General features: G+C 38.8%; 1 protein-coding gene across 2 annotated transcripts; it reads left to right on the forward strand.

Moving 5' to 3' along the window:
* On the forward strand, window positions 1-27,049 carry LOC122068428 (cryptochrome DASH, chloroplastic/mitochondrial-like). Of its 2 annotated transcripts, XM_042632284.1 has the most exons (14): window positions 1-588; window positions 1,077-1,216; window positions 1,374-1,589; window positions 1,705-1,845; window positions 2,044-2,118; window positions 23,677-23,793; window positions 23,886-23,932; window positions 24,056-24,132; window positions 24,277-24,352; window positions 24,461-24,530; window positions 24,813-24,936; window positions 25,926-25,975; window positions 26,399-26,642; window positions 26,724-27,049. In XM_042632284.1, the coding sequence occupies exons 1-13, from the start codon at window positions 66-68 to the stop codon at window positions 26,588-26,590; spliced, it is 1,848 nt and encodes a 615-aa protein (XP_042488218.1). In that variant the 5' UTR covers window positions 1-65; the 3' UTR covers window positions 26,591-26,642; window positions 26,724-27,049. The 2 variants fall into 2 exon arrangements, with proteins under 2 accessions (XP_042488218.1, XP_042488219.1); XM_042632285.1 differs by lacking the exon at window positions 26,399-26,642.
* Window positions 27,050-27,895: the final 846 nt, after the last annotated feature.

Below are 27,895 nucleotides of genomic sequence, written 5' to 3' on the forward strand. Positions count from 1 at the left end.
AATCTTGTGGTCTCAATTCTAACAACCCGGATAATCTTTTATAATGGCGAGGAAATAGACACGTCATGCAGAAACGTGGAACAATTCCATTACTTGTACGATTCCTATTATTCTATTGGCCAGGAGGTTTCCACATCATCTTCATTCCATTCTTCTCCAGTGGACTCAGACTGGTTTTGAGCCTCAAAATGTTGTTGATGAGAAACCTGCCTATCCCACCAAATCTCACCTCAAAACCCTTGTTGTTTTGTACCCATATTCACCTCCCTGGTCGCTTCCAAATCATGAATTTTAGTCTAAAATCAGGACCCAATTTGGTTTCCACACCAAAGACCTTTCAGGTTCCAGGACTACATTCCGATGAAATTGATCGAGTGGCGGATGAAACGTTCCACAGATACTCTTCGTCAAAGATCCGAAGAAATGGTGTTGGGGTTGCCATTGTTTGGTTCAGAAATGATTTGAGGGTTTCGGACAATAAGGCCCTGTATCAGGCTTGGATTTCATCTGAGGCTGTGTTGCCTGTCTACTGCATTGATCCTCGGCTTTTTGGCACAACCCATTACTTCAAATTCCCTAAAACTGGAGGTATTTGCTTCCATTCTCATCACTTGAGTTACTTCCTTACTGGAATTAGTAAAATGTAAATCTTTCTTTTATATAAGGAACACAAAACTGAACTAGTAGGATGGTTGTTGAGTTAATAAGCTGATGACAAAATAATGCAACCTATTGTTTTTTTTTTTTTTTGTTTACATTGATGCTTGTCAAGTCGGCTGAATCCTCTGATTTGATTTGCCATGTCTGCAAACATTTATTACTGTAATCTGCATCTGGGTTAGACCCTGCTGTGCCTCCCTTTCTTGTAGATAAAATGCATTTACATTTGATGAGAAGTCCCTTTAAAATAAAGCATCCTATTTGGTTTACAAATTTGAACTAGTCTAGTTGAAGTTCGTCAGATCATCTTTCTTCAGTTCATATATACACAAAGTTACCACAATATTTTTCTCTACTCTCTTTTTATGTTCATACCACTACATGCCCATGTGATAATTCTTTAATTCTCATGGCAGCGTTGCGAGCAAATTTTCTGATCGACTGTTTGGCCGACTTGAAAAAGAATCTGATGAAAATGGGTTTGAACTTGATCATACAACATGGGAAACCCGAGGAAATTCTCCCTACAATCACAAAAGCTTTTGAAGTGCACACAGTTAGGAATTCTATGCTTTTGGTTGAGCTACATATATTCCTATTCCAAATTTTATCTTTTTAAATTTACACAGGGCAATTGTTTTTTTTTTCTTGTCAGACCAATTATTTTCATCAATTTGTTGACTGACTTTGTTTATTGGGTACCATGTTTCCAGGTCTATGCCCAGAAAGAAACATGTAGTGAGGAGGTCAATGTAGAGAAACTTGTTAGTAATGCTCTGAGGATGGTGGTGAAAACACAAGGGGGATCCTCTGATAAAAAACCTGCAAATTCAAGGCTACAACTTATTTGGGGGAGTACTATGTACCATATTGATGACCTCCCTTCTAATCCAGGCAGTTTGCCAGATGTCTACACTCAGTTCCGTAAGGTGAAACTTGAATTATCCTTGTTTTTTAAGTACTCGCTTTTGGTCTGATAAATGCAGATAAGCACACTCTGGTGGAAGGAAACTAACATGATAGCCATTTTCACATAACCTACAGTCTGTTGAATCCAAGTGCACAGTACGGAGTTGCTTTAAGCTTCCAGTTTCTCTTGGGCCACTTCCTAGCAGAAGCTTGGATGATTTGGAGGGATGGGGATGTGTTCCCTCCCTTAACCAGCTTGGACTATGCCAGGAAAAGGTAGGTTTTTTTTTTGTTTTTTGGCTAAAGGTCAGCAATAATATTTTTGAAAAAAGAAAAGAAGAATTTACAGATTTAACTTCTAGGCAGATTTTTTTTTTTTGGCTAGAAAAAGCCAGGTTAACATGTTTAATGTTTATTGATTCACAATTGTAACAAACTCACTGTTCTTTCATTCTTTCTCTTGCTGTCATATAGGGTGATAAGGGAATGAGGCTTGTGGGCGGTGAAAGTGCAGCATTGGGCAGGGTGCATGAGTACTTCTGGAAGAAGGCAAGGACACTTCTCTGTGCTTTTCTGGTTATCTTCCCCCTTTTAATTATGTTAGAGAATACAAGCAGCCTGAACCAAGATTTTAAAAATTAAGACAAGAAGAAGGAAAAACCTTCAGTATCCTCGTATAAAGAGCTAAAGATCATGTAGATGTTAGCAACCGCACCATATTGGAATTGAGAAGTGAGCTGGGAAAAGTGTGGCTTGTTAAAGACCCATGCACATGTCATGGTGGGAAGCTATACTGTGCTCCAAAAGTGGTTGGCGGTACTTAACTCATATTATAGTACCTATACTAGCCCAAGATTGGATTCTTAAGAGAAATAACATGCTCATTGTTAGAAATAACACACTTGATAATCCACTTTTTTTGTGAGTAAAAATTGTTAGGTACCAACATAAAGTAGTTGTAAAAGGCTTTGTTGAGTAAACAATCTGGGTCTAATTTACTCCTCACGGTGCTTAAAACATCATAAGCGCGACAGATAAGAGGAAAACATTGAAAAGTGATGATATAATATAATGCTCAGTAACTACATTGTCTCTCCAAAGTGAATACTTTAAATAATATTTTTCCAGCTGGATTGTTGGTGGTTTTGCATGATATAGGTGTTGTACACATAGTGTATGTGGTGTTGTCATTATTGACAACACAGTGCACCATAGTACAGTCAAACTAGTGGAGGGGATGGAGTTGTGAAATTTGGAGAATGGGAACTACATTAGAGTGACTGCTTTAAATACCTGGGATCCATCATTACCAAAGAAGGTGATATAGAGGATGATGTTGCCCACATAATTATAGTGGGATGGATGAGATGGAGAAGTGCGTCAGGAGTGTTATGTGGCAAACACATGCCTATCAAACTTAAGGGAAAATTTTACCGGACAATTATATAACCGGCTATGACTTATAGAGCGGAGTGTTCGGCATTCAATAAGAGGAATTTGAATAAACTAAGTGTAGCATAAATGAGAATGCTGAGAATGTTGTGTGGCAAGACCAGGAGAGATAGAGTAATGAATGATCACATTAGAAGTGAATTGGAAGTCACCCCTATCCAAAACAAACTCCGCAAGAGCCAATTGAGGTGGTATGGCCATGTCCAATAGAGACCTATGGATTCCCCACTACAGAATTATGACCAAATTCAATGGGATAGAGCCAGAAGAGGTAGGGGCCTAAAATGACTATTGATGAAGTGGTAAGAAAAGATATGCACATGGTAGGGCACGATTGTAGTATGACCACGAATAGAGTTTTGTGGAGGATAAGGACCCTTGTTAATGTAGACTAGGGTAGGGAGTCTAACCAAGTCTCAACTGCAGGATCTTTTTACCAAAAGAACAACCAGAATAGAACATAAATACAAACAGATCAGAAATAATGAAGAAATCAGTTCTGGAAATTAGGCCGTCGATTCCAAAAGTGAAGGATTCTGTGACCAAAATATAATCAGATATGAAGAGACATAACAAGTACTGATATGGAGTAAGAACAGGTCATAAATCATGAATAAACACCATAGGAAACCAAGGAAATCAGATTCAGTCTATCAATTGCAAATCTGGGCAGAATAGGTCACTAGAAGACAAAATTTGGGAGAATTTTAATAACTTCAGATTGGATGGTCAGAAACAGCTCCAATCAAGGTCGATCCACATTCAGATAAAGGGGAACACTCAAGCAGAATTATGGCCCAAACCAGGGTCTAAATCTGCCTCTAATAGCAGAGACTGATTGTGAGCAATTGATGAAATTCTGGGTAGATTGTAAGATATAAATACCTAATATTCTGAACAGTAGTAGATGCTTGAAAAATAAAATGTGAGAAGAAGAAAACACTAGTAAGAACCACTCGGGCTTCTTACCGCAAGGCGTCAACTAGATCAAACACCAGCCACATTGTTCTTGATCAAACACAAGAAGCATCTTAGCAGAGACATTACAGCAGCAACAACAGAGTTTTTTTTTCCTTAAAATCATGGCTCTACTAGTGAGAGCTCTCCTTTATTCATAATAATGATGGGGGTTTACAAATAATAGAAACTCACTTTAGTTTCCAAAACTGAAATAGGAAACTAAATAAAAGCCAGTCCTCTAGTTACTAAAATTAAAAATAGAAACTAGAAAATAAGAACTACTGAAATTAGAAGCTAACTAGGTACTGAAATTAGAAACTAATTAACCCCATCAAAGCCCAACTAAAAAGGAAACTAATGAAAAAAGAAACTAACTAGTAATCCTGTACTCAATCTTACAAGCCCTTTTTAGACCCATAATAATGGCCCAATACCCTCCAAACCACATGGACTGAAGGCCCAGCTCATATACAACCCAACCCTAGGCTTATTCCTAATAAAACAAACCCATTTTGTTTATTAATTTACATCAACTCTCCCCATCTTGAAAAAATTCGTCCTTGAATTTTGCAGTGATGAGGTGGGAACAACATGTGAATAGCAGCCGTAACAGTTCCCAAACAGAATTCAGGTTGCTTGTAGACTTTTGGAAGGTAGTCTTTAAGGTATGGAGCTTTCTCTTCAAAGAACCATGATGGCATAACAAACTCTATATGCTCAACCTTTGAATCAATACCAACTGTGAATGTCATATGCATAGGGTCGTCAATGTTGGTAACCTTCTCATCAAGGATTGGAACAAACTCTTCCTTCTCATTATGAATCTCAAGGACTTGTTGTGAAGTTCTTTCAATCACTACCTCATCTTCCAAAGCTTTAGTCTTTTCTACTATGCTCTCTTCAATGTAGAATCCTTCAGTGGAGTCTTCTTCCATGGTTTCAGCCACCAAGACATTACTAATCACATGAATGCTATAAGTGCCATCATCATTAGTATCTTCCTGGCCATAGTCATACCTACTATCATCATCATCGTCTTCCAAAGGGTATGGATAAAGAGCTGACTCATCTTCCCCATTAGGTTCTTCAATTTCAGCCATTGCATTAACCCTCTGCTTATGTGGGCAAGACTTAGCGAAGTGTCTTACCTCTTAGCAATGAAGGCACTGTACCTTGTTGTTGCCTATCATAGGTGTCTTTCCTTTATAATTAGCCCTTAGAGGAAAGGTGGCCTTTGGGGGTGCTGAACTATTTGGTTTAATGGCTGAAAAATTCTTCGTGACCTCTTCAGATTGATAATCAAACCTTCTACCAGGCTGTGCTATGAGCTCATCTGCTCATAGGGCCTTGTCAAAGCAATCCCTCACTGAGTAACGTCAACAACACCAATTCCCCTGTTGATTTCAGCTCGCAATCCCAGTCGAAACCGAGATAGTAATTGCCTCTCATTTTCCCTTATGCCTGTGTGAGAATAAAGTGCATTAAATCTGTTCATATACTCGGCAACAGTCATAGTCCCTTAAATAGAATTCAGCTGATCTTGTATGCGAGCTCTAAAGTTATGTGGTAAGTATTTGTCAGATAGTTCAAGCTTCATCTCCTCCCAAGTAGTAGGTTCTCTACCACGGTCTTCCAGTTCATGCTCATAGGTCCTCCATCAATCACGAGCAGCCTCAACTAGCTTACCACGAGCTAGTTTAATTTTTCGTTCCTCAGATAGGTCACAGTAGTCAAAGTAGTCATCCAAAGCAGCTACTCAATCATAGAACAATTGGGAGTCATGTCTACCATCAAACTCCTTCAAATCGAGCTTGACCTTATGTGAATCTCCAGAGGACCTCTGATATGTGGGACATTCAGTCTCAAAGTAACCCCTTAGGTGTTCCTCCAAAGTAAGTTGCACTACAGAAATCCTCTGTGGTGCTCTCAGATTAGGGTTAGATCTCTTGTTAGCCAACTGAGCAACTGAGTTCATAGGGGCTTCCACTTCAAGTGGTACATGAATACCATGTGTAGGTTGTTGTTGGGTCTCCATAGCCAACACTTTTTCACTAAGAGCTTGCTGTTCAGCTCTCGTAGCCTATAACATCTCCCTAATAGAAGCAAAGGACTTTGCATAATCAGTGGGAGGGGTGTTCTCTGCCGTGCTCTCATACCACTTAATTGAGACTAGGGTAGGGAGTCTAACCAAGTCTCAACTGCAGGATCTTTTTACCAAAAGAACAACCAGAATAGAACATAAATACAAACAGATCAGAAATAATGAAGAAATCAGTTCTGGAAATTAGGCCGTCGATTCCAAAAGTGAAGGATTCTGTGACCAAAATATAATCAGATATGAAGAGACATAACAAGTACTGATATGGAGTAAGAACAGGTCATAAATCATGAATAAACACCATAGGAAACCAAGGAAATCAGATTCAGTCTATCAATTGCAAATCTGGGCAGAATAGGTCACTAGAAGACAAAATTTGGGAGAATTTTAATAACTTCAGATTGGATGGTCAGAAACAGCTCCAATCAAGGTCGATCCACATTCAGATAAAGGGGAACACTCAAGCAGAATTATGGCCCAAACCAGGGTCTAAATCTGCCTCTAATAGCAGAGAACGATTGTGAGCAACTGATGAAATTCTGAGCAGATTGTAAGATATAAATACTTGATATTCTGAACAGTAGTAGATGCTTGAAAAATAAAACTTGAGAAGAAGAAAACACTAGCAAGAGCCACCCGGGCTTCTCACCACAAGGCGTCGACCAGATCAAACACCAGCCCCATTGTTCTTGATCAAACACAAGAAGCATCTTAGCATAGACATTACAGCAGCAACAACAGAGTTTTTTTGTTCTTAAAATCATGGCTCTACTAATGAGAGCTCTCCTTTATTTATAATAATGATGGGGGTTTACAAATAATAGAAACTCACTTTAGTTTCCAAAACTGAAATATGAAACTAAATAAAAGCAAGTCCTCTAATTACTAAAATTAAAAATAGAAACTAGGAAATAAGAAATACTGAAATTAGAAACTAACTAGCTATTGAAATTAGAAACTAATCAACCCCATCAAAGCCCGACTAAAAAGGAAACTAATGAAAAAAGGAAACTAACTAGTAATCCCGTACTCAATCTTAGAGCCCCTCGTTTAGACCCATAATAATGGCCTAATACACTCCAAACCATATGGACTGAAGGCCCAACACATATACAACAACCCTAGGCTTATTCCTAATAAAACAAGCCTATTTTGGTTATTAATCTGCATCACTTGTAGCCGACCCCTTGTAGGGGATGTTCCTATGATGCTTTAACTTCTTCGTTTACTTACTTCTTACCTCATCTTACCTTTCTTATGTTGCTTCTTTATATTCTTATTCCTATTTTGGTTCCATGTAGCCAATCCCATTTAGTTGAGATAAGGTTATGATTGTTGTTTTTGTAGTGCACCACAATATAGTTTGAGTTAACAGAGTAACAGTGTAGCTGGAAGTTGTGAGTATAGAGGTTTATATGACGCTTATTGGTGTGGCAGGGCATCTATAATGATGTCATGATGTGACAGGGCTTCACAAGTGTTCTGGTAGAGTTGGCAATGGTAGTGAGTTCAAGACGTGAAATCCTATCAATTATTTAGAAGGTTCAATAGTCTTGTGGCAGTGGATGATGGCAATTAGCAGTTTTTTAATTGTAGTTGACAGCATATGGCAACATTGGGAATAGTGTACATGCAACATCTCATGGTGACTTGACAAGTTAATGTAGAAGGGTCAATTTTGGAGCCAATATGAGCTTTCCAAGTGGTAGAGATGAAAGAGGGAATAAATTGGATATAGTGCTTCGAGCCCTTCAAATGAAATTGGAACCACCCCATTTTTGAGGTCAGGTGAAGAAGATATGGTAATGTATAGAAAAGAACAAAATGGATGAGTCCAAGTGTTCTTGGCCAGTGCAAGTGAGTATTGGTGATGTGGCAGTGCCTTATGGACGATGCACAGGGGGCAGTGTGCAATGAGCAAGTAGCAAAAAATGTCAGGTAGGGAATTTGTAGCTAGGTAAAGCTTCAGAAGCATATTAGGCAGGCCGAATGGAAGATTCTACAGAAGGGGTGTTCTGGAAAGTTATAGAGCGTCGAGTCTTCTTTTTAACGCAACTAGAAGAGTCTCGATCCAACCTTGGATAAAAGAGTTATAATCATTTCCGTACGATCACTCCAAAAGACCAATTTGTTCGATGAAATGTCCAAGTGAACTATTGTGTGCATTGCAAGGTTAGTTGGGACCCATATGGTTAGGTGGAAGCAATGGTGATTTGGTGTTGCAAGTTGATGGCGTGGTAGGGTGCCACGTGGCATGTGTATAGTGAGGTGGCAGCCATGCATGCACATGTCAGAGACTACTTACATAGGTATGAAGTCAAAGAACCATTTTAAGTTTGATTTAATAAACTGATATTTCCATTCCGTTTAGAAGGGCCTAAAATAACGTAAATACCAAATGTCAAGGGCTACAAAGACTATATGGCCACCGAGACCAACCACTGAGTCGACCGAGGAAAAAATATATGATCTTAGTGAGATCTTGCCCTCACCAAATCTCTCTTTCTTTGGATTAGCAAGATGGGGGCGAGAGAGAGATCTTAAACCATGATGGTAGGGGCCACATCAACCGCATAGGAGGGGTAGCATCAATGCGCTTAAGGTTCGAGTGCCAGGGCTACAAGGCAAGGCATATGTTGTAAGCCAAAAATTGGCTAAAGTCTAATAACACCCGCATAGTGTTAGATGAAATGACCGAGGGAGTATTTGAATTTCTCTCAGTTAGTTGATTTATAATACCAGGGGTCAATCAATAAATAGCAAAAATCCTAGGGGTCAATCAATAACTAACAAAAAGGCTGAGGGACCTTGCCGTAGTTTAGAAAATTATCAAAAGATTCTAGTGGCTCTTCATTCATTAGTCGATTGCACTAAGCATCAGTTAGAATATAGATATTAGAAGAGAACAGGAGAATAAGAAAGGAGAAAAGAAGGTTAGGGAAGAAGGTGAAAGGAGAAGAAGGAGAAGGAGAAGGAGAAGGAGAAGAAGAGAGATAGAGGTAGAATGCCGTGTTATGTGAAGATGATCTTTCTGACACATATATTGCTTCATTAATATATTATATGGAATTACATACACCTCCCTAGGGAGGTAAAAAGGAAAAAAGAAGAATTACAATATAAGGGAACAAGTGACATCACTAGTTCCCAAACTACCCTTAGTACACAAACTCTAACACTCCCCCTCAAGCTCGAGAATATATGTCATACATTCCTAGCTTGGACAACAGAGTACTGAATTGACCATGGATGAGCCCTTTGTAAAGTCATCTGCCAGCTGATTTCCAATCCTTACAAAAGGGTAAATATGTAACCAGAGTCAATCTTTTCTTTAATGAAATGTCTATCCACCTCTATATGATTTGTCCAGTCATATATTACATAGGTTGTGTGCTATCTCCTTGCTTCATTGTAATGACCTTCTGGAGTAGTTGATAGACCTTCGCCGAGTCACCTAATTGGTCAAAAGTTTTGGCAACATTATCCCAAATGCCTTTGGTAGTCTCTTTTCTCATAAACCTCCTACCAATCTTAAGTTTCATAAAGAATATTAGCCAAGTCATGACAGTGGAGTTCTCAATCTCACATTTTGGATACGTTGAGTTATTTTGGTCAGGAGCTTGGAGGGTACCTATAACATACCCCAACTTTTCCTTACAATCTAAATAGTTGGTGTTGTCCAACTTCACAATAGAAATCTGAGTATTTGGATTCTTAAAAGTCATCTGAGTAGGATGAGCACTACTCGATGCACTAGTAGAAACTTCACCAATTCCACTATCAATAGAAATTATATAAAAGAAACCACAAACAAGATGGGGAGTACAAGCTCTGCCCAAATCTTCCTTTCCAATGCTCAGAAACAATGCCAACAAGGGTAACAAACAAACAACACCAAAAAATCCAACTCATATGCACATTTTAAAATGAACCATTACACTGTAACACTTCAAAATAGTCCACACAATACATCTCATCAACCCATGATTGTTGGACTCCACCACAAATTTCACTTCAGATGCACAAAAAACACAAAATGGGCGGGTGGTACTTTGAAAGAGAGCAAGATTTGAGTTGTGAAGTCACAACTATTTTCTCCTAGAGCTGAGGGCATATATGGGTGGTAGGTATGCCTTGCGTGATCCAAAAGAGCCATACACTGTCACACCCTGCCTCCAATTAGGCCAAGGTATGCGGCACTGGACACCTCACCGCATCCAGTCAGCCTATTTTCCCCAGGATCTAGACTTAGAGTAGCTCATAATACGACAACACACAACTGTAAATCAGAGTTTATAATGATATAAACAGTCCATTTGAGAGATATATTACATTATTTTCCAGTGTCACTAAGTGATATATTATATTACAATTATCCAGATAAAGATGTATATACAATTTCCAAAAAGAATATTTACACAAAATCATGATATCCCAGAATCACTTTATACATTAGTGCTAATTACATCAGAGTATTTCTCAGCGGAAGTATATATTTACACAAAAGCGGAAGTACATATATATATTTACACAAAAAGGAAAATGTCAAATAAACTGTCCACTCCTCAGAAGAACTGGCCTCTATAGGCACAACCGTCACATCCACAGTCGGGTCCATAGTCAGCCTCATCCTCAGAAAAATTGGCCAAGTGATCCAAGGTCACCTCTTATGATCATAGTAGGAAGTTGGAAAAATACTGGCCTCGTCATCTATAGAAGAAAATAAGAGGGTTGAACATGTCATACTCAATAAGGGGGTGGGGGCAAGTAAGCATACACAATACAAATGATGCAATGCATGCTCCACACCTTATATGATACTCATGGATTCGTTTAACATTATACTACTTCCTAGTCCATTACTGAGTCTGAAATTAGTGGTATAGTGCTACGCAACGTAGGTGGTATTCCCTACCTTGTACGTTGGGCATCAGAAATACAAGCTCGTTGTAGGCAGCAGTCAGCCAGTCTCGGGAAAGAACCTTGGTCCCCCAGCTAACCCCTAGGTTAGTAACCCCGGGCAATCAAGTGTACAGTATGTCGTACCCTGATGCTATCGGTTTCTGGGTATAGTACGTCGTACCACCGAAGTGTATTAGCTGATTAGGCAGCCACAGGTCAAGATTAGTCAGTACCTATCCCCTATTGACAAGGGGTTGTAGCACTCAGGTGGTGATAACCTAACCCACAATTTCGATATGATGCACAGTCAACATCCATCATTCACATAACACAATACACACTAAGCACCCTTCAGTGTCCCAACTTACCTGTCTTACCTGTTCCAGTTTCCTTATTCACAAGTCACTACCACCATAATAATAATAATCTTATGCATACAACCAAAATGCATGACTCATAGGCAAGATTGTATTCTAATAAACATTCCACAAAATAAGTCGGGGCACCCACTCACCTTGGTGTTCAAGTCTAGAAAATCCACTTCTTTGGTTCTAGTAGGTTTCCACACTGCCACTTAGACTTCCAATTCCATAAGATGTTTAAATCATTAAGGACATAGCAAAATCCCATACTCTACCCATTTGTTTTAAGTATGGTGGCCTTGTCTGTTCTTTCCCCTATATATATTGTTTCCCCCAAAACCTCCTCTACTAAAGGATTGGTTATAGAGAACCATTAGTAGATTCTCATCTGGGTGGAGGGGGTTCCATCCATACTTGCAGTTCTTGAGATCATATGAATTTCCAAGCATTGAACCATTGTCATGGGTTATATTTTCCATTAATTATTATACATTCAAGCCCCAAAATATGTCCAAAGGTCTGTTGACCTGTTGCACAGCCTATCCGGCTTCTGGAACCCTGACCGGTGGGTTGCTTGGGGTACAACTAGCTGGCCGGTCGTGACCCACTGGTTACTTATTTTTCTGCAGAATTCGATTCTGCCCTGTTTCCTTCTGCTTCATGGTCTGCTGTGAGGCTGAGTTAGGTCATATATTCTAAATTCGACCACTGACTTGGGTTGATTGCACTCATTGACAACTTCCTTATATGGGAATTCAACCCAATTCAGTGTGTTGTAGAATTTACGATGAATTTAATTAAAATCTGCTACGATTCTCAATTCCATCTGCTATAAAACATTCTTCCCTAATATGTGAGACCATATTCTACTTGATTGATCCCACTTCTATTCCAGATTTCTCTCTTTCACTGAAATTATTAAAACCCTAGCTCCCAGGGTTTGCTGGGATAGGTTTCCTACCCAATCAGGTTCCCAGCAGCCTGCAAAACTTAGGGTTTTTCCTGCTGAGAAATTATACAAATCACGGGGACTCCTTTGACAGAAATTCGATTGGGTAGAATCCTAACCAACTATCTAATTAAAGTAAAATACCTAACTACCCTTATTACAACAGTAATTCCACTAACCTGGGGGCAATATTGATCCAACTGTAACCTTAGGTGAAGTTCACTCCTTACTTCTTCTTTTTCCTTTCCTTCCTTCTCTTTTCTTCTTCTCCGTCTCCTTTCTTTCCTTTTCTTCTTGCTGTTACATTAATCCCACGATTCGTAAGAGTAAATATGGTTGCCCTAGGCCTATTTATACCCTAACCAAATCAGACCTAAGGGTCTGTTTGGTTGATACCCTTTTAATCCCTTCCTATAACATACAACTTTATAATTACTTAACTTATAGCCCTCTACATCATTTGGTTAACTGAAATATGGATTTTAATCCCCTAACATGTCCCTTCCTATGAGTATAAAATAGGGTTTGTGCTGTAGTGATGTGGGTCCCACTACACAAAACCCATACAATCTGTATTCTGCCAATCCAACCGGCTGGCCGGTTGGTACCCACCGGTTGTCCATTTTCAGTTCCCTATAGTCTATCACACTTCCTTCCATACCTAACCCTTTATAGATTGAAGATTTGTCTGCCCACACTTCCTGGTGGTTCCTCCAGCAATGCTGGCAGGCTGCACAGAAGCAGGTGGGATCACTCCTTCTCTCCTGGCATTTCAGTGCTGGCAACCAAGCTAGCATTGTCCCTTTCTGTCTTGTACTCCTGCTTGTCCACATGTAAAGGTGTATAAGTCAAATGAGGGTATTACATACACCACCTCCAATGGTAGTCGGGTGTGTGTGTGTGTGTGTGTGTGTGAGAGAGAGAGAGAGAGAGAGAGGAATCCCAAGAAGAAGCTAGCAGAAAACTTGTAGAACCTGATTTTTGTTGATGTGAGCTCCAAACAGCTCTAATCTTCTATGTCTTCACATATAACTTCTTCTTAGGTTTGTTTTGACCTTCCTTTAAACTCATTTCATGAGTTCTTCAAGCTTTTTTCGCATAATAGTCTTTTCTTTAGAACCCTTCTACAATCTAGGGTTCAAAAGAGAGGAAATGGAAGTGGGAAGCTTAAAGAACGACTCTCAAACCAAGATTGTAGATCTCTGATACCAAGTTAGAATATAGATATTAGAAGAGAACAAGGGAATAAGAGAGGAGAAGAGAAGGTTAGTGAAGACGGTGGAAGGAGGAGGAGAAGAAGAGAGATGGAGGTAGAATGTTGTGTCATGAGAGCATGATCTATTGTTTCACTAATATATTATGTGGAATTACATACACCTCCCTAGAGAGGTAAAAAGGAAAAAAGAAGAATTACAATATAAGCGATAAGTGACATAACTAGTTCCCAAACTACCCTTAGTTCACAAACTCTAACAACATCATGTGTCGCGGTGTATTGAATCAAGTCCATGGGGCTTTAAGCACATGTCTTTTAAAATGTTTTACGATTCTGCTTTTTGAAGATCTCAGTCATTCATCCCTCCCCAAATCTCACAACCTGTCTGTGAACAACTAGGTACCGATCCAACAGTCAAAATCAACCCTGCATTTTGAAAGGGAATCAAACGGCCCGTAGGCCACCTGCCAAGTTGTGACACTACGCTATCACTATCAGCCAATAGGTCCGTTTTTCCCTTTTTACAGTATTTCCCAAATTACCCCTATAGCGTTGTTAAAAGGTCTTTAGGAGCATTTCGTGACTCGAAGTCCTTGAAATCAAAAAGAAATCTAAGACAGGAAAAAGGGGAATTGGGAATGCATTGAAGCACCTCCAACCACCATTCTTGAGCTTTATTGACTTGTGTTGAAGGCCACTAAGGGTATGTGTATATTATTGAAGCTCCATTGAAGCCTCCTTGTAAGTAAGGAAAGAAAGAGAAGGAAAAATGGGAAAAGAAAGAGAAATGAAAAATGGGAAAAGAAAGAGAAGGAAGAAAGGAAAAGAAAAAAAAAATAAAGGGAAGAAGATGGAGAGGAGATAGAGAAGCGTTTCCCGATTCTCACAAGTTGCTTAAAAAATCACAAGTGTCGGCCACAGTTGAAGCATCGGCAGTATCGAGATAATATTGTTGTAAGCCGCATCAAGTAGACTGCGCTGCATCTTCGGAGGTTACCTCTTCCCAAGGTAGCCACTTTGTCAAATTCCCACTCTTATAAATCACTGCACGGAAGGTGTTTGATTAAATTCCTGAGTGATATTTATAGCTCATTTTTGGGGTGGTTTACATGTTATGAGCTTTATTGTAGGGCACTCTTATAATCTCAATTTGTTTTGTACTGACGTGTCTAGTTGTATTTAGACACGGGGACATTTGTTCCTTGGTAATTTTTTTTTTTTTGCTAATGACAGGTATCTAGGTCTTCGACTTGAATAGTCCCGTAGGCCCATACTGACCCCATAATCGTATAGACTGGGTCATAGATAGGTTGAATGAGAACCATTTAACTTTCACAAAAAGCAGTGAAGACCACTAAACACCCCTGTGTGAGTGGCCCTAAGGAAATAAGAGAAGTCCAACTCAAAACCATAATTCTTGAGGTGAAGGTCCCTTGCCAACTCCGCTACCCCTTGGGATTCTTTGGTAACTATTGATGCCTAAACTTTACCATGGGTGCAACCTCCCAGTTATATGTTGGGTAAATCGGGTTTGAAACCCTTATTTGTGTAGTCATGGACCGAAGCAACTGTAGTAGGACTGGACTAATTGAAGTCAAACTGAGTGTTGAGTAAATGCTGAGCCCAGTTGGGCATTAGTCCATGTAATAGGCACATTGCTAAACCATGTTACATTTTGTGTAGTGGATGTAATATGTGTTGTGTATTGTGTATTGTGTATTATGTATTGTGTATTGTGTATTGTATATTGTATATGGAGTGCATCGTCTATATGATGGGTGTGCACATCGGGTGAACCTTGCCACAAAATTGCATGCTTGTCATTGGTTAAGAGGCTAGGCATGTCACATGATGTGTGTATGTGTGATGATTAAGGATAGTTGGGCAACATATGGGTGTGACCTTTGTTGAGGGTTTGCATGTAAGGGGGTTCTGTGACTAAGTGCTAGTGAAGTTAGGATTCGTGACTTATGTCTTGAGTGCCAGTGACATCAACAAGTAAAATGGACAACAAACAAGTTGAAGAAAAGTTTTTGGGCTCACTAATGCACCCCCTCTCAGTGACCATCTTAGTCTAACAATTGGTATCAGAGCTCGGGCTTTAGAAATAGCCTAATAGCTTATAGTGATCCAATTGGTTGATGATGGCAGCAGGTGGCATGTTCAAGTCCTCTAATATAACACCAATCTTTGATGGGATTGATTTTGTGTTCTAAAGATTCAGGATGAAGGCATACCTTGGTTCTTTGGGATATGACCTATGGATGGTAGTGGCCAATGGCAAGAAAAATTCCAAGGAGAGCTTCAGGTTTGACTCAAAGCAAGAGAAGCAATTCTGGAATGACAGGCCAACAGTGTGAGTGTTAAGGTTAATGCATGCACATCAGCAAAGACAATGTGGGACAGACTACAAAGCCTTTAAAGAGATGGTCAGGCGTCAAGCTTGGACAATCAAGAGATATGGTCCTTACATCATAGGCACACAATAGGGGATTCCGATGAGTGCTCCACCAGTGGATCTGAAGATGATGGGTCTAACGATGAGGATATGGAAGTTGTGGCTAATTGGAAAGGTAAGTTGAGATCAACTATGGAGGAGTTGAGGCTTGAGAGAGAAAGACTTACTTCAAGCATAGTTATTAAGGCGGTGAGGCGACGGAGGCGTTTGAGGGTCTTTCGGAGCGACTTAGCAATAAGGCGGCATAAGGCATCGCCTTATTGACTAAAGCGTTCATGTGTAATTTTTTTATAAAACCACTCTATTTGACTCAATTCCTAGTTGAATCCTACTACTCATATGTTGAATCCTATTAAATAAATACTAGAAAACAGAATTAAAAATTGAAATCAAAATAGGGCAGATTAAAAACAAAATGCAATTTAGCAACTGTCCAACTGATGACCTACTTAATGGCAATCTAACAGAATAAACTAGGCAGTAATAAGCTAATATATAGCTGCATATAAGAGGCTATAAGCATATTGAAATATTGAATTAATTAATTAAAAACAGAACCACAGCCCATAGGAATAACGGAAGAAAATGAAGAAGAAAAAAAAAAGGAAAAAAGGTATCGTATGCAGAAGTTGCAGAACAGAAGAAGAATGAAGATCAGAATATGAAAGAGAAATAAGGGAGAAGAAAGAAGGAAAAAAAAAAAAAAGAGATAGGAAAAAAAAAATAGGGTACAGAGCTCGATAGCTCATCCGCTCAGTGAAGAATAGAAGAAAATGAAGAAGAAAGAAGAAAAAAAAAATCAGGTATCGTATACAAAGAAGTTTTAGAATGGAAGAAGAAAAAAGCGAGAAGAAAGAAGCGAGAAGAAACAAGAAAGAAGAAGAAGAAAAAGCAAGAAGCAAGAAGAAAGAAGTGAGAAGGGGAAAAAAAAAAAAACTCACCGTAGCTGCATGAACAAGAAATAAGATGAGACAAAAAAAAAACAAAAACTTACCTGTAGAGTGGGTACGACTGTTCGCCAGAGTAAGCTCACCACTGCCAAAGAAGAAAGACTGAAAGAAAAAGCCAGAGCAAAATGATCTCCTGGTTCTTCTTCTCAAAACCCTTACTCAAAATCCAATTCCAAACCCTTTGTGAATCGTGTATCACTATTTTGGTTTTTTTGTGGAGTAACTTTAGTTGTTAGAAGCTGATCCCATGCATCGTAAGTGTTAACAAGACCATACACCAACCAATAAAAAATCTACATTTGGAAACTACTTAAAAGTAATTTTAAAAAAGTAGTAAATTATAAAAGGGTTATAAGGCGTCATAAGGCGACTAAGGCTTCGTCTTATAGCACCTTATCTCATAAGGCGGCCGCCTTACGTGATACACTTAAGGCGTACTACTGCCTTACGGATTTTGGACCGCCTCAGCACCTAGGCTTCACCTCAACAACGCCTTAATAACTATGACTTTAAGGGATCTCTAGTGTGCAAATGATATCATTTTGAGACTTGAAAATCAAGCAAAATAGTTTGGTCATCATTGAAGAACTTGAAGCTCAAATTATCCGAGGAATTGAAAGATGCATCAGTTTTGAGGAGGAAGTCTGTTGGTTTTAAAATAAGTATTTAAAATAATGGAAGATTCAAAATAGCTTTAAATAGTTGTTTAAATACAAAATAACTTTTATTAGTTTTATACCCCACAATTTACTTATCAATTCAGTTTTGGAGACATTTTATTCTCTTCTTTAAGGCTCATTATCTCTTCAATTGCACCATGCTAGAGTTAGAGAACTTGGTGTTGTATACTGGGTAAACTAGAGTTGAAATTCTTGTCTATGTAATCACAAACCAAAGCAGGTGTAGTAGGAACTGGACTATATGTAGTCAAACCGAGTGTTGAGTAAATGCTGAGCCCAATTAGGCATTACTCCATGTAGTAGGCACACTGCCAAAGCACATTACATCTTGTATAATAGATGTACATCTATGTTGTGTATTGTATATTGTATATTGTATATGGAGTGCATCGCCTGCAGGATGGGTGCACACATCGAGTAAACCTTGCCACAAAATTGTATGCTTGTATGTGGTGGCTAGGCGTGTCGCACAATGTATGTCTGTGTGATTGATTGAGGATAGTTGGGCAGTATAGGGGTGTGAATTGGTTTTTGCATACAGTGGGGTTTTGTGACTAAGCACCAATGAAGTTGGGATTTGTGACTGTGAGGCTTGAGTGCCAGTGACGTCAACAAGTGAGTTGGGAAATGAACAAGATGGGTCCTCCCTGTAGAAACGCAACCCTAAAATGATGCAGAAGATAATGGAAAAACAAAAACAAACAATGCACACAGATTTATGAGGTTTGGCAAGAGTGCCTACGTCCCCAGTGAGATGAGATCTTGCTTCACTATCAATAAAGAATAGGGTTACAGCGCTCGTCCCTCACACCTCTCAATATTACTTGCATTACAGAGAAAGAAACTCTCGCTATAAATATATAGCGAAAAAACCCTAATCCGGAAGTACACAATTGCACTCAAATAAAAAATTCGAGCGGGGGCTGCACCCTCCTACACCCCCTGCTATGCAGAGGGCTTCCTGCCTCCTTGCAACCCCCATGGCCCTCTAACCAGTTAGCAGGACCGCCGTCCTGCCGGTTGAGGTGCTGCACCAGTACTCCCTGGATTAAACTCTGACGGAATACAAGACATTGTACACCAACAATCTCCACCTTGGCTTGAATTCTGTCGAGCCTCCTGTAAAGATAACCTGTAGACGTCTTTATCCCCATTCCTCATAAGAGGTATAAACCCGCACCTATTTGGTGCGTCCCTCATCTTCAACAGTGAGTAATATTAATCAAGTCCAAACAGGACTCGACCTTCTCTATAGTAACTGGCTTGGTAAACATATCTGTAGGATTGAGATCTGTATGAATTTTTCTCAAGTGAATACTGCCCTCTGACGCAAGCTCCCTGATCTTGTGAAATCTCACATCAATATGCTTTGTGCTTGCATGAAACACCTGATTCTTTGCAAGATGTATGGCCCTTTGACTGTCACAATGTAACACTATACCTCCTTACTCCAACCCCAACTCACGAACCAATCCAGCCAACCAGACTCCTTCCTTGGCAGCCTCAACCACCACCATGTACTCTGCTCTATTGTGGACAATGCGATTGTAGACTGAAGCATCGCCCTCTATGATATAGGTCCACTAGCCAATGTAAATACATACCCTATAGTAGACCTCTTGTCTAAATCACCAGCATAGTCGAAATCAACATAACACTTTTATCTTTAGTCTTGCTCAAATATCTAAAGATCCACTTAATTACATTCTGATGCTCCTTCCCTAGATTACTCGTGTATCTGCTAACAACACTGACTGCATGAGACAAATCCGGCCTGCTACAAACCATAGCATACATGAGACTCCCAATTGCGCTAGCATAAGGGACCTGAGACATCTGCTCCACCTCCTCATGTGTTATAGGGCATTCCCTTTCAGATAACTTGAAGTGGCTAGCTAACGGAGTGTTAACCGGCTTAGCCTTTTCTATATTGAAACACTCTAGCACCTTTTCAATATACCTCTTCTGAGTTACCCAAAGTTTACCTACATTTCTGTATTTAAGGATTTCCATACCAAGGATCTTAGCAGCACCAAGATCCTTCATCTCAAATTCAGCACTCAATAGAGACTTCAAAGAAACTATATCATGTTTGTTCTTTACAGCTATGAGCATATTATCAACATAAAGCATTAACAAAATAATGGAATTATCACTTGACACTTATAATAAACACAACTATCATACTCACTTCTTGTGTAGCTAATCTTCATCATGTGGGAATTAAAGCGCTTGTACCATTGCCTAGGAGATTGCTTAAGACCATAAAGTGTCCTCTTAAGTAGACAAACATGATCTTCCTTTCCCTGCACCTTAAAACCTTCAGGTTGTTTTATGTAAATCTGTTCCTCCAAGTCACCATGAAGAAATTCAGTCTTCACATCAAGCTGTTCAAGCTCCAAATCATACATGGCCACCGAAGCAAGTAGTACCTTGATTGAAGTGTGTTTCACCACTGGAGAGAATATTTCATTGTAGTCTATCCCCTCCTTCTGTGCATAGCCCTTGGTTACAAGTCTGGCCTTATACCTTTCATGCTCCTTCTCAGATGTTGCCTCTTTCTTACGAAAGACCCATTTACACCTAATGATTTTTTCTTCCTTTGGGGTTTTCCACAATCTCCCAAGTCTTGTTCTTCTGTAGAGATTCCATTTCCTCCATCATAGCTGCCATCCATTTATCGTGTTGTGCATCACTCAAAGCATCATGGTAGGAAGATGGATCACCTGTACCTACAGTGAGGGCATAGGCAACCATGTCCTCAAACTCGTATCTCACAGGTGCTTTGTGAGTATGCTTCCCTTTACCCTTTGCTACAATATAGGGAACTTCTACTGCTTCCTGTTGTCCTGGTAAGTCACTGGATGACTCATTTTCTCTTGTTGTTTTTGACTCACCTAACTCCACCTGCACAGTAGAACCTTCTTTATTTTCATCGATTGTTTGTGAATTGCATTTTGACTTCACCATATGAGACTCATCAAACACAACGTCCCTGCTAACCACAACTTTCTGTGAACTTGGATCTCACAACTTGAATCCTTTTATGCCTTTCTTAAAACCAAGAAAGATGCAATTCTTAGACTTTGAGTCTAATTTGGAATGTTGTTCACTCTCAATATGCGCATAGGCTGAACAACCAAATATTTTTAGAATAGAATAATCTACTGGTTTTCCTGTCCATACATCTTCGGGAATTTTACAATCTATTGCATTTAATGGAGACCTGTTGATGAAGAAACATGCCATATTCACTGCTTCTGCCCAAAATCTCTTACTCAACCCTGTATTTAGCCTCATGCTCCGAGCTCTTTCTAGACGTGTTTTATTCATCCTTTTAGCTACACCATTTTGCTGTGGTGTCTTTGGAACCGTGAAGTGACGTGTAATCCCTTCAGCTTTACGCAATTCTAGAAACGGCTTGTACGTGTACTCCCCTCCATTATCTGTTCTCAAGTACTTAATTTTCTTTCCTGTCTTCTTTTCTACCTCAACCTTCCATTCCTTAAATTTAGTAAACACCTCACTTTTATACTTCATGAAGTAGATCCAGACTTTCCTTGAGTAATCATCAACAAAGGTCACGAAGTATTCTGCCCTACTTTTAGATTTTGTTGTTGAAAGACCCCATACATCGCTGTGTACATAATCAAGCACCCCTTTACTCTTATGTTTTGCAGTTTTGAAACTAACCTTGCACTGTTTCCCGAACACACAATACTTGCAGAAGTTCAGTTTATAAGTTTTCACTCCCTTCAACAATTTTCTTTTATGAAGCTCCATCAATCCTCTTTCTCCCATATGCCCTAACCGCATATGCCACAGATATGTATCATCTGTATCAAACCTTGCATCTGTAGTCATAGATGCTCCACCTGTAACAGTGCTCCCTATGAGTCTATATAGGTTTTCTGTTAGTTGTCCCTTCATGACAACCATAACACCCTTAATAACCTTGAAAACTCCACCTTCTGCTATGTACTTGTAGCCATTTGAGTCAAGTGCCCCTAAAGATACTAAGTTTTTCCTTAATTTTGGTACATGTCTCACATCTGCTAAAGTTCTTACTATCCTATCAAACATCTTAATTTTGATAGTGTCTATCCCAATGGTCTTGCATACAACATCATTCTCCATTAGGATAGACCCACCATTATATGGTTTATATGTATCAAACCAATCCTTATGTGGACACATGTGATATGAACATCCAGAATCTAAAATCCAAGAATCAGAAGATTAATTCTTACCTGATGATATAGAGAGTACATCTTCATCATCTCCATTTAAACTATCAGCCACGCTAGCTTCCTCAGATGCCTTATTTACACCTTTCTTCTTCAAGTCCGCCTTCCTCTTCAAGCACTCTCTCTTCAGATGACCTTCCTTCTTGCAATGGTAACAAGAGACCTTTGTCTTTACCACTTTTGATTTCGATCGACTCTTCCCAGATCCCTTCTGATTTGATCTCTCTCTTTCCTGCTCCTTGTCACCTCCAAAAAGACCTCCTTGAGATTTTGTATTACTGACCTTCTTCCTTGTATCATTGGACATAAGGGCAGTCGCGACTTCATCTATCTCAAGGGTCTCCTTCCCGTACAAGAGAGTCATTACCAGGTGATCATATGATTCTGGGAGCGATGGCAACAACAATAATGCCTTGTCTTCATCCTCGATCTTAACCTCCAGATTTGCAAGTTTACTTACGATCTGATTGAACATATTAAGATGCTCTAATAGATCCGTACCTTCCTCCATCTGTAGAGAATACAATTACTTTTTCACGAACAACTTGTTCGTTAAGGACTTCGTCATGTATATGCTTTCAAGTTTCGCCCATAACTATGGTGCAGATTCAATACCCACAGTATATTGTAGGGCATCATCAGAAAGATTCAATCGAATAGCACTTACCGCCTTTTCCTCCATCTCCTCCCAATCTTCATCAGTAATTTTTGCAGGTTTCTTCGACTTCCCCGATAACATTTTCGCCAAATCCTGTTTTATCAGAAAATCCTTCATCCTTTGACGTCAGAGAGTGAAATTGTTCTTCCCATTGAACCACTCGATATCATTCTTGACAATCGATCCCTTCCCTGCCATCATGATAGTAAACCCTAGAAAACGGAAACCTAGAGCTTTGATACCAATTTGTAGAAACGCAACCCTAAAATGATGCAAAAGATAATGGAAAAACAAGAACAAGCAATGCACACAGATTTACGAGGTTCGGCAAGATTGCCTACGACCCCGGTGAGATGAGATCTTGCTTCACTATCAATGGAGAATAGGGTTACAACGCTTGTCCCTCACACCTCTCAGTATTGCTAGCATTACAGAGAAAGAAACCCTCGCTTCAAATATATAACGAAAAAACCCTAATTCGGACCGCCGTCCTGCCTATCGAGGTTCTACACCAATACTCCCTAGATTAAACTCTGACGGGATACAAGACATCATACACCAACACTCCCCCTCCCCCCTCCTCATTTCTTTCTGATAGAGTGAGCTCTGAGGTGAGAATCTGCTAATGATGAACTGACACCTCAATAACTCAATCCTTTCACAAGCTCACCATTTGTTCCATGATGCAATAAGTAAATAGTCCTTGTAGTGACTTAGATTTCATGTTTTTTCTTACCAAAAAATTGTATATCCAAGAATATAGATATTAAAATGCTGCTAAAAATTCTCTTTGCACCATTTATTGATCTCAAAATGAACCATTTTGTTAAATTACTTCATATTATTTATCCTTTGAACCTTAGTAATTCTATCATTGTAAGGAAGTTTCATATTAAAAGTCAACTTTCATTTCTTAAAGATTTTGTAAGAATTTTCACTTTTGGAAAATTACATAGCTGTTTGTGTCTTGACTTTAAAAGGGTGTTAACAAATTGGAAGTCTTATATGCACATATGTTAGTTACTTAATGCAGGATGTTCTCTGTTGTAGAGACCCAATTATTAGTTCGTGCATTTAACTTTACAATATTGCTGTTTTCATCTTCATGTTTATCTCATTCTTAATCAATCTATGTCAACTGAGAAATATGGCTATCCTATTCGATATAACCTTAGGATTTGTTAAGGGTCTACAAAGAGACAAGAAATGGAATGTTAGGACCCGATTACTCGACAAAATTTTCTCCATGGCTTGCATTCGGAAATCTCTCTCCGCGATTTATATATGATGAGGTTAGAGACTTTCATCCTTTTTCCTTGGGAATCAATTATGTTATGCACTTAAGCTAAATCTTGAAGTAAGTGGCTTAATTTTAATTTTTTAGGTAAAAAGATATGAAAAATTGCGACAAGCAAATGATTCAACATACTGGTATTTATTAGAACCTCATTCTAATACAAAGTTAGATGCATATATTTTGTACCTTATCATGCCTCCCCTGTGTACTTATCTGGCTTCGTTTCAGTTTTGCTGATTCATTTATTGTGCTTTCAGGGTTTTGTTTGAATTGATTTGGAGAGATTATTTCATATTTCTATCAATCAAATATGGAAATTCAATATTCCATTTAGGTAACTGATAAAGACTTGTTTCTTAGTTGTTAATCAACATGAATAGTGGAAATATCTAGTATGATTTGATGCCTGTGGTCTTGTGAGCTTTATGATGTCAAGGCTTCTCCATTCTATCATATCTCTATGCTGAAATATTTTCAGGAGGGCCAAGAAATGTGATTTCTAAGTGGAGCCAAGATCAGATCCTGTTCAACTCTTGGAGAGAAGGTCGTACAGGGTATTATTCTTCATTAGCTAATTGATACCTATCGGAATATGTTTATTGATTGGTTAATCACCCAAAGAACTGATTTTTTTCAAAAAATTTCAAACTGTTATATTGTAGGTATCCTCTAATAGATGCAAATATGAAAGAATTGTCCACCACTGGTTTTATGTCAAATCGGGGACGCCAGGTAAAACTGCATGGATGTTGTCTTCACTGGGCAGGAAAAAATGAAATCAATAAATAAGAACAGGACTACATAGATTACGTTCTTGTAAATGGGATAAAACGTCCCCAGAATAATAGAAAGTGATTTTATTACTGAAGTGATTCAAGAAGCCCAACATTTCTCAAAAGGATCAACTAAATAATTTACCAGTTTATTAAATTTTTTATTCTGTTCACCTAAAAGTCCACACAACTTGCTGAGAAAAAGTCCTTGACATGATGATAATCTGTCCCAATTTTGCAGATTGTATGTTCATTTCTTGTTCGAGATATGGGCATTGACTGGCGTATGGGGGCAGAATGGTTTGAGACCTGCCTTATAGATTACGACCCCTGTTCAAATTATGGAAACTGGACCTATGGTGCAGGTTACCATTCTAGATCTCTTTATTTCTCTAATTGGTGCTATGCTCAAATGTGTTGCATAACTTTATTATTTTTCTTGTTTTTAAAACTTGAAGACAAAGTAAAAAGAAGAAAACTAATATACTGCCACCACTTTGTCATTTATCATATTTACATAATTTTCTTGCTGAATAAGATTAAGTCACTGAATGATAAAGCCATATTGTCGACGAAAGAGTAAATCCAAGATCTCTTAAAATATAGACATATTTGAAGAATAAACTGAATTACTCGGACAAAATCCAGTGAGAAACATGGGGTAGTGTACCCATATTTGATGTTAAAGAGCGCCTAAAAGAAGCCATTGTTATGTCATTACTTACTTTGTCTACCTTCTATCCTGTGAGCCTAATGTTGAAACTGCAACCACTTCCACATGAACTGGCCCTAGATGCCATCCAACCCTCTGTCGATCAACATCAGAGACAATGGTGTGCTTAGCTACTGGTCATGCAAATCAGTTATAAGAATTTCTGAAGCAACTGAACTTGTCAAGATTCTCTTGCAGTAAGGATCTGTTGCAGAAAGAGTGCTATTGTTTTTGTCATGGGTAATTTATAGTAATGTTAGTAGCAGTGGCAGTTGTAGCAGCAGCCATTGTAGTTAGTTTGTTTCTGGTGGTACAAGTGGTGGAATTTTTAGTTTTTATAGTACGTTGTTTTGTACTGTACTATATATTTCTGGAACTGGATTGAATCATCAGAATAGTAACTCAAGATATGTGTACCTTATTTCAGCAACGGTATTTTTTTGCATGCCAAAATCCCCTCTTTATATTTTCCCTATATGAGTCAGTAGGTGTATGACAGTGTGAGTTGCTCAGTTACAAGTACCATAATTTTGCCAATTATTTCTCTCTTTCATTCCCGTTTTCCCTCCTTTTAAGCCTTTATTCTCTTAGCCATTGCATATCATAGTTACATAAGCCAACATTGTCTTTCTATTTTAATAGGTGTAGGGAATGACCCAAGAGAGGATCGGTACTTCAGTATTCCGAAGCAAGTAAGTACCCAAGATATTGAAAATTTTATTCAATAGGACTCAACTCATTTGGATTTCTAGTCTCTCAATATTACAGCTAGATCTTACTAGAACCAATTCTGTGGAACTTTTTTAGCATTGTTTGAACTGTTCAATCGCTCCTGATTTCAATCATGACAGAATCATTCTGTGAAATTAATCTCATACTCATGGATAAAGAGGTGACCAGACAAATACACATAAGTCTTCTCTAAATGGTAGATGATATGTAGGACTGTTTTACGTGACTGCAAGTCCCACTGAAAACCATTGTGTTGATATTAGAGTACAGCGGATTACTTTAGATAATCAACTTTAGATTTACTGCTGTTCTTTGTTTGGTGTCCAAGACTAATGGAAATTCTTGGATAACTGCAAAATCTGATTTTATCCCTACCTTTGCAGGCACAAACTTATGATCCTGATGGAGAATATGTTGCATACTGGTTGCCTGAGCTACTAGCACTTCCCAAAGAAAAAAGAAATTTCCCTGGGAAAGAATATATCAAGCAAATTATACCTCTAAAATATGGAAACACCAATAGTAGGCAAGGTTGCTCCCATACCCAGATGGGGAGAAAGAAGAAGAGAGTATGACAAATGAAATCAATTTCACAGGATTCATGTGGTTGATGAGCATATATAGTTGGTAAAAGTCTGAGTTAAAATGTTTATAGTGACCAGTTTCAATCTATAGTTGCCTTAAAAAGTATTTTATTATTGGATGCAGGTTGCTGGGATCAGCTTTAAGAGTTTTGATTGGTATGCCGGCTTGGACCGTGTGCCGTAAGCAAGAGGATGTTTGTTGATCTAACCCAGCTTCCAGCTTACTACTGAACACAACATATCCAAATGCAAATAATACAAGTCAAAAAATTAACAGTACTGAAAAGCTACCTATTGTGGGTGGTACATGTTATGTGGACTACATTGATTCTTGGAATCTCTTCCTTTTCTTATTTTTCAATGAATATATTTTTTTAATGATGGCCAGATTGTACCTATGTTTTTACCTCTTATCCCAATACTATACAAACACCTTTGCTTTTATTAGTATGTAGAGTCTTTTACATGGCTGTCCGCTGGACTTTAGTCCTATTACAAACCTTGAATACTTACATTTGTACCCTTGAAGGCTAACCGTGTTAGTGAGGTGTTAGTTTTGAAATGTAAAAGAATATTTTACCCTTATTATATCTTGAACTAATACATCCAAAATCTCTAAAGACCATTTTACTCTTATTACATTTTCAACTCTGTAATCCCAAAATTGAAGTTGAGGCGAGGCAAGGTTCTGCTTGGAGCTTTGATGATGGAAGCTTTGCAGAGTCATCGGAGTTCTTCACCCCAAACTCTTCGCATTCTCTCATACTAAGCCGGCGAATCCGATTCAGACCCCTACTGTATCTGACCCCATCTTACTATATTTGCAAAGAAAGAATCCAAGAATGACATTGGCACTCAGATTTCTTATTTTTGAGTTGAAAGGATGCAGAGCATGGTTTCAAGTATTGGTGTTGTATCGGACGTACTAGTGGCCATATTGGCATCGGCTGAGATTGATCCCCGACCCCTGACCAATCCGGATCGAATATCCGTATCATTTAGTAAAAAAAAAAAAAAAAAAGTACTTTTTCTGAAAACCAAAGGGTAAAAATGATTGATACGCATCGATCCTCTCCGATACCGATCCGGATTGGATGGGTATCGGCAGAGACCGATACCGGTACTGATATCAAGAACTAAATCCATGATGCAGAGAGCATGACTGAATTTTGTGCAGCTCCACCACCCTCCTGTACAAGAAGAACTCACGCAATAAGACATGGAACAATAAAATATGGGAAAAAGGATGGGTAAGCTAGCAGGCTACCCAAGAATAAAATGTACTAGCATTTATTG

Source organism: Macadamia integrifolia, unplaced genomic scaffold, assembly GCF_013358625.1.
Source record: "Macadamia integrifolia cultivar HAES 741 unplaced genomic scaffold, SCU_Mint_v3 scaffold39, whole genome shotgun sequence".
NCBI classification, from domain to species: Eukaryota; Viridiplantae; Streptophyta; class Magnoliopsida; order Proteales; family Proteaceae; genus Macadamia; species Macadamia integrifolia.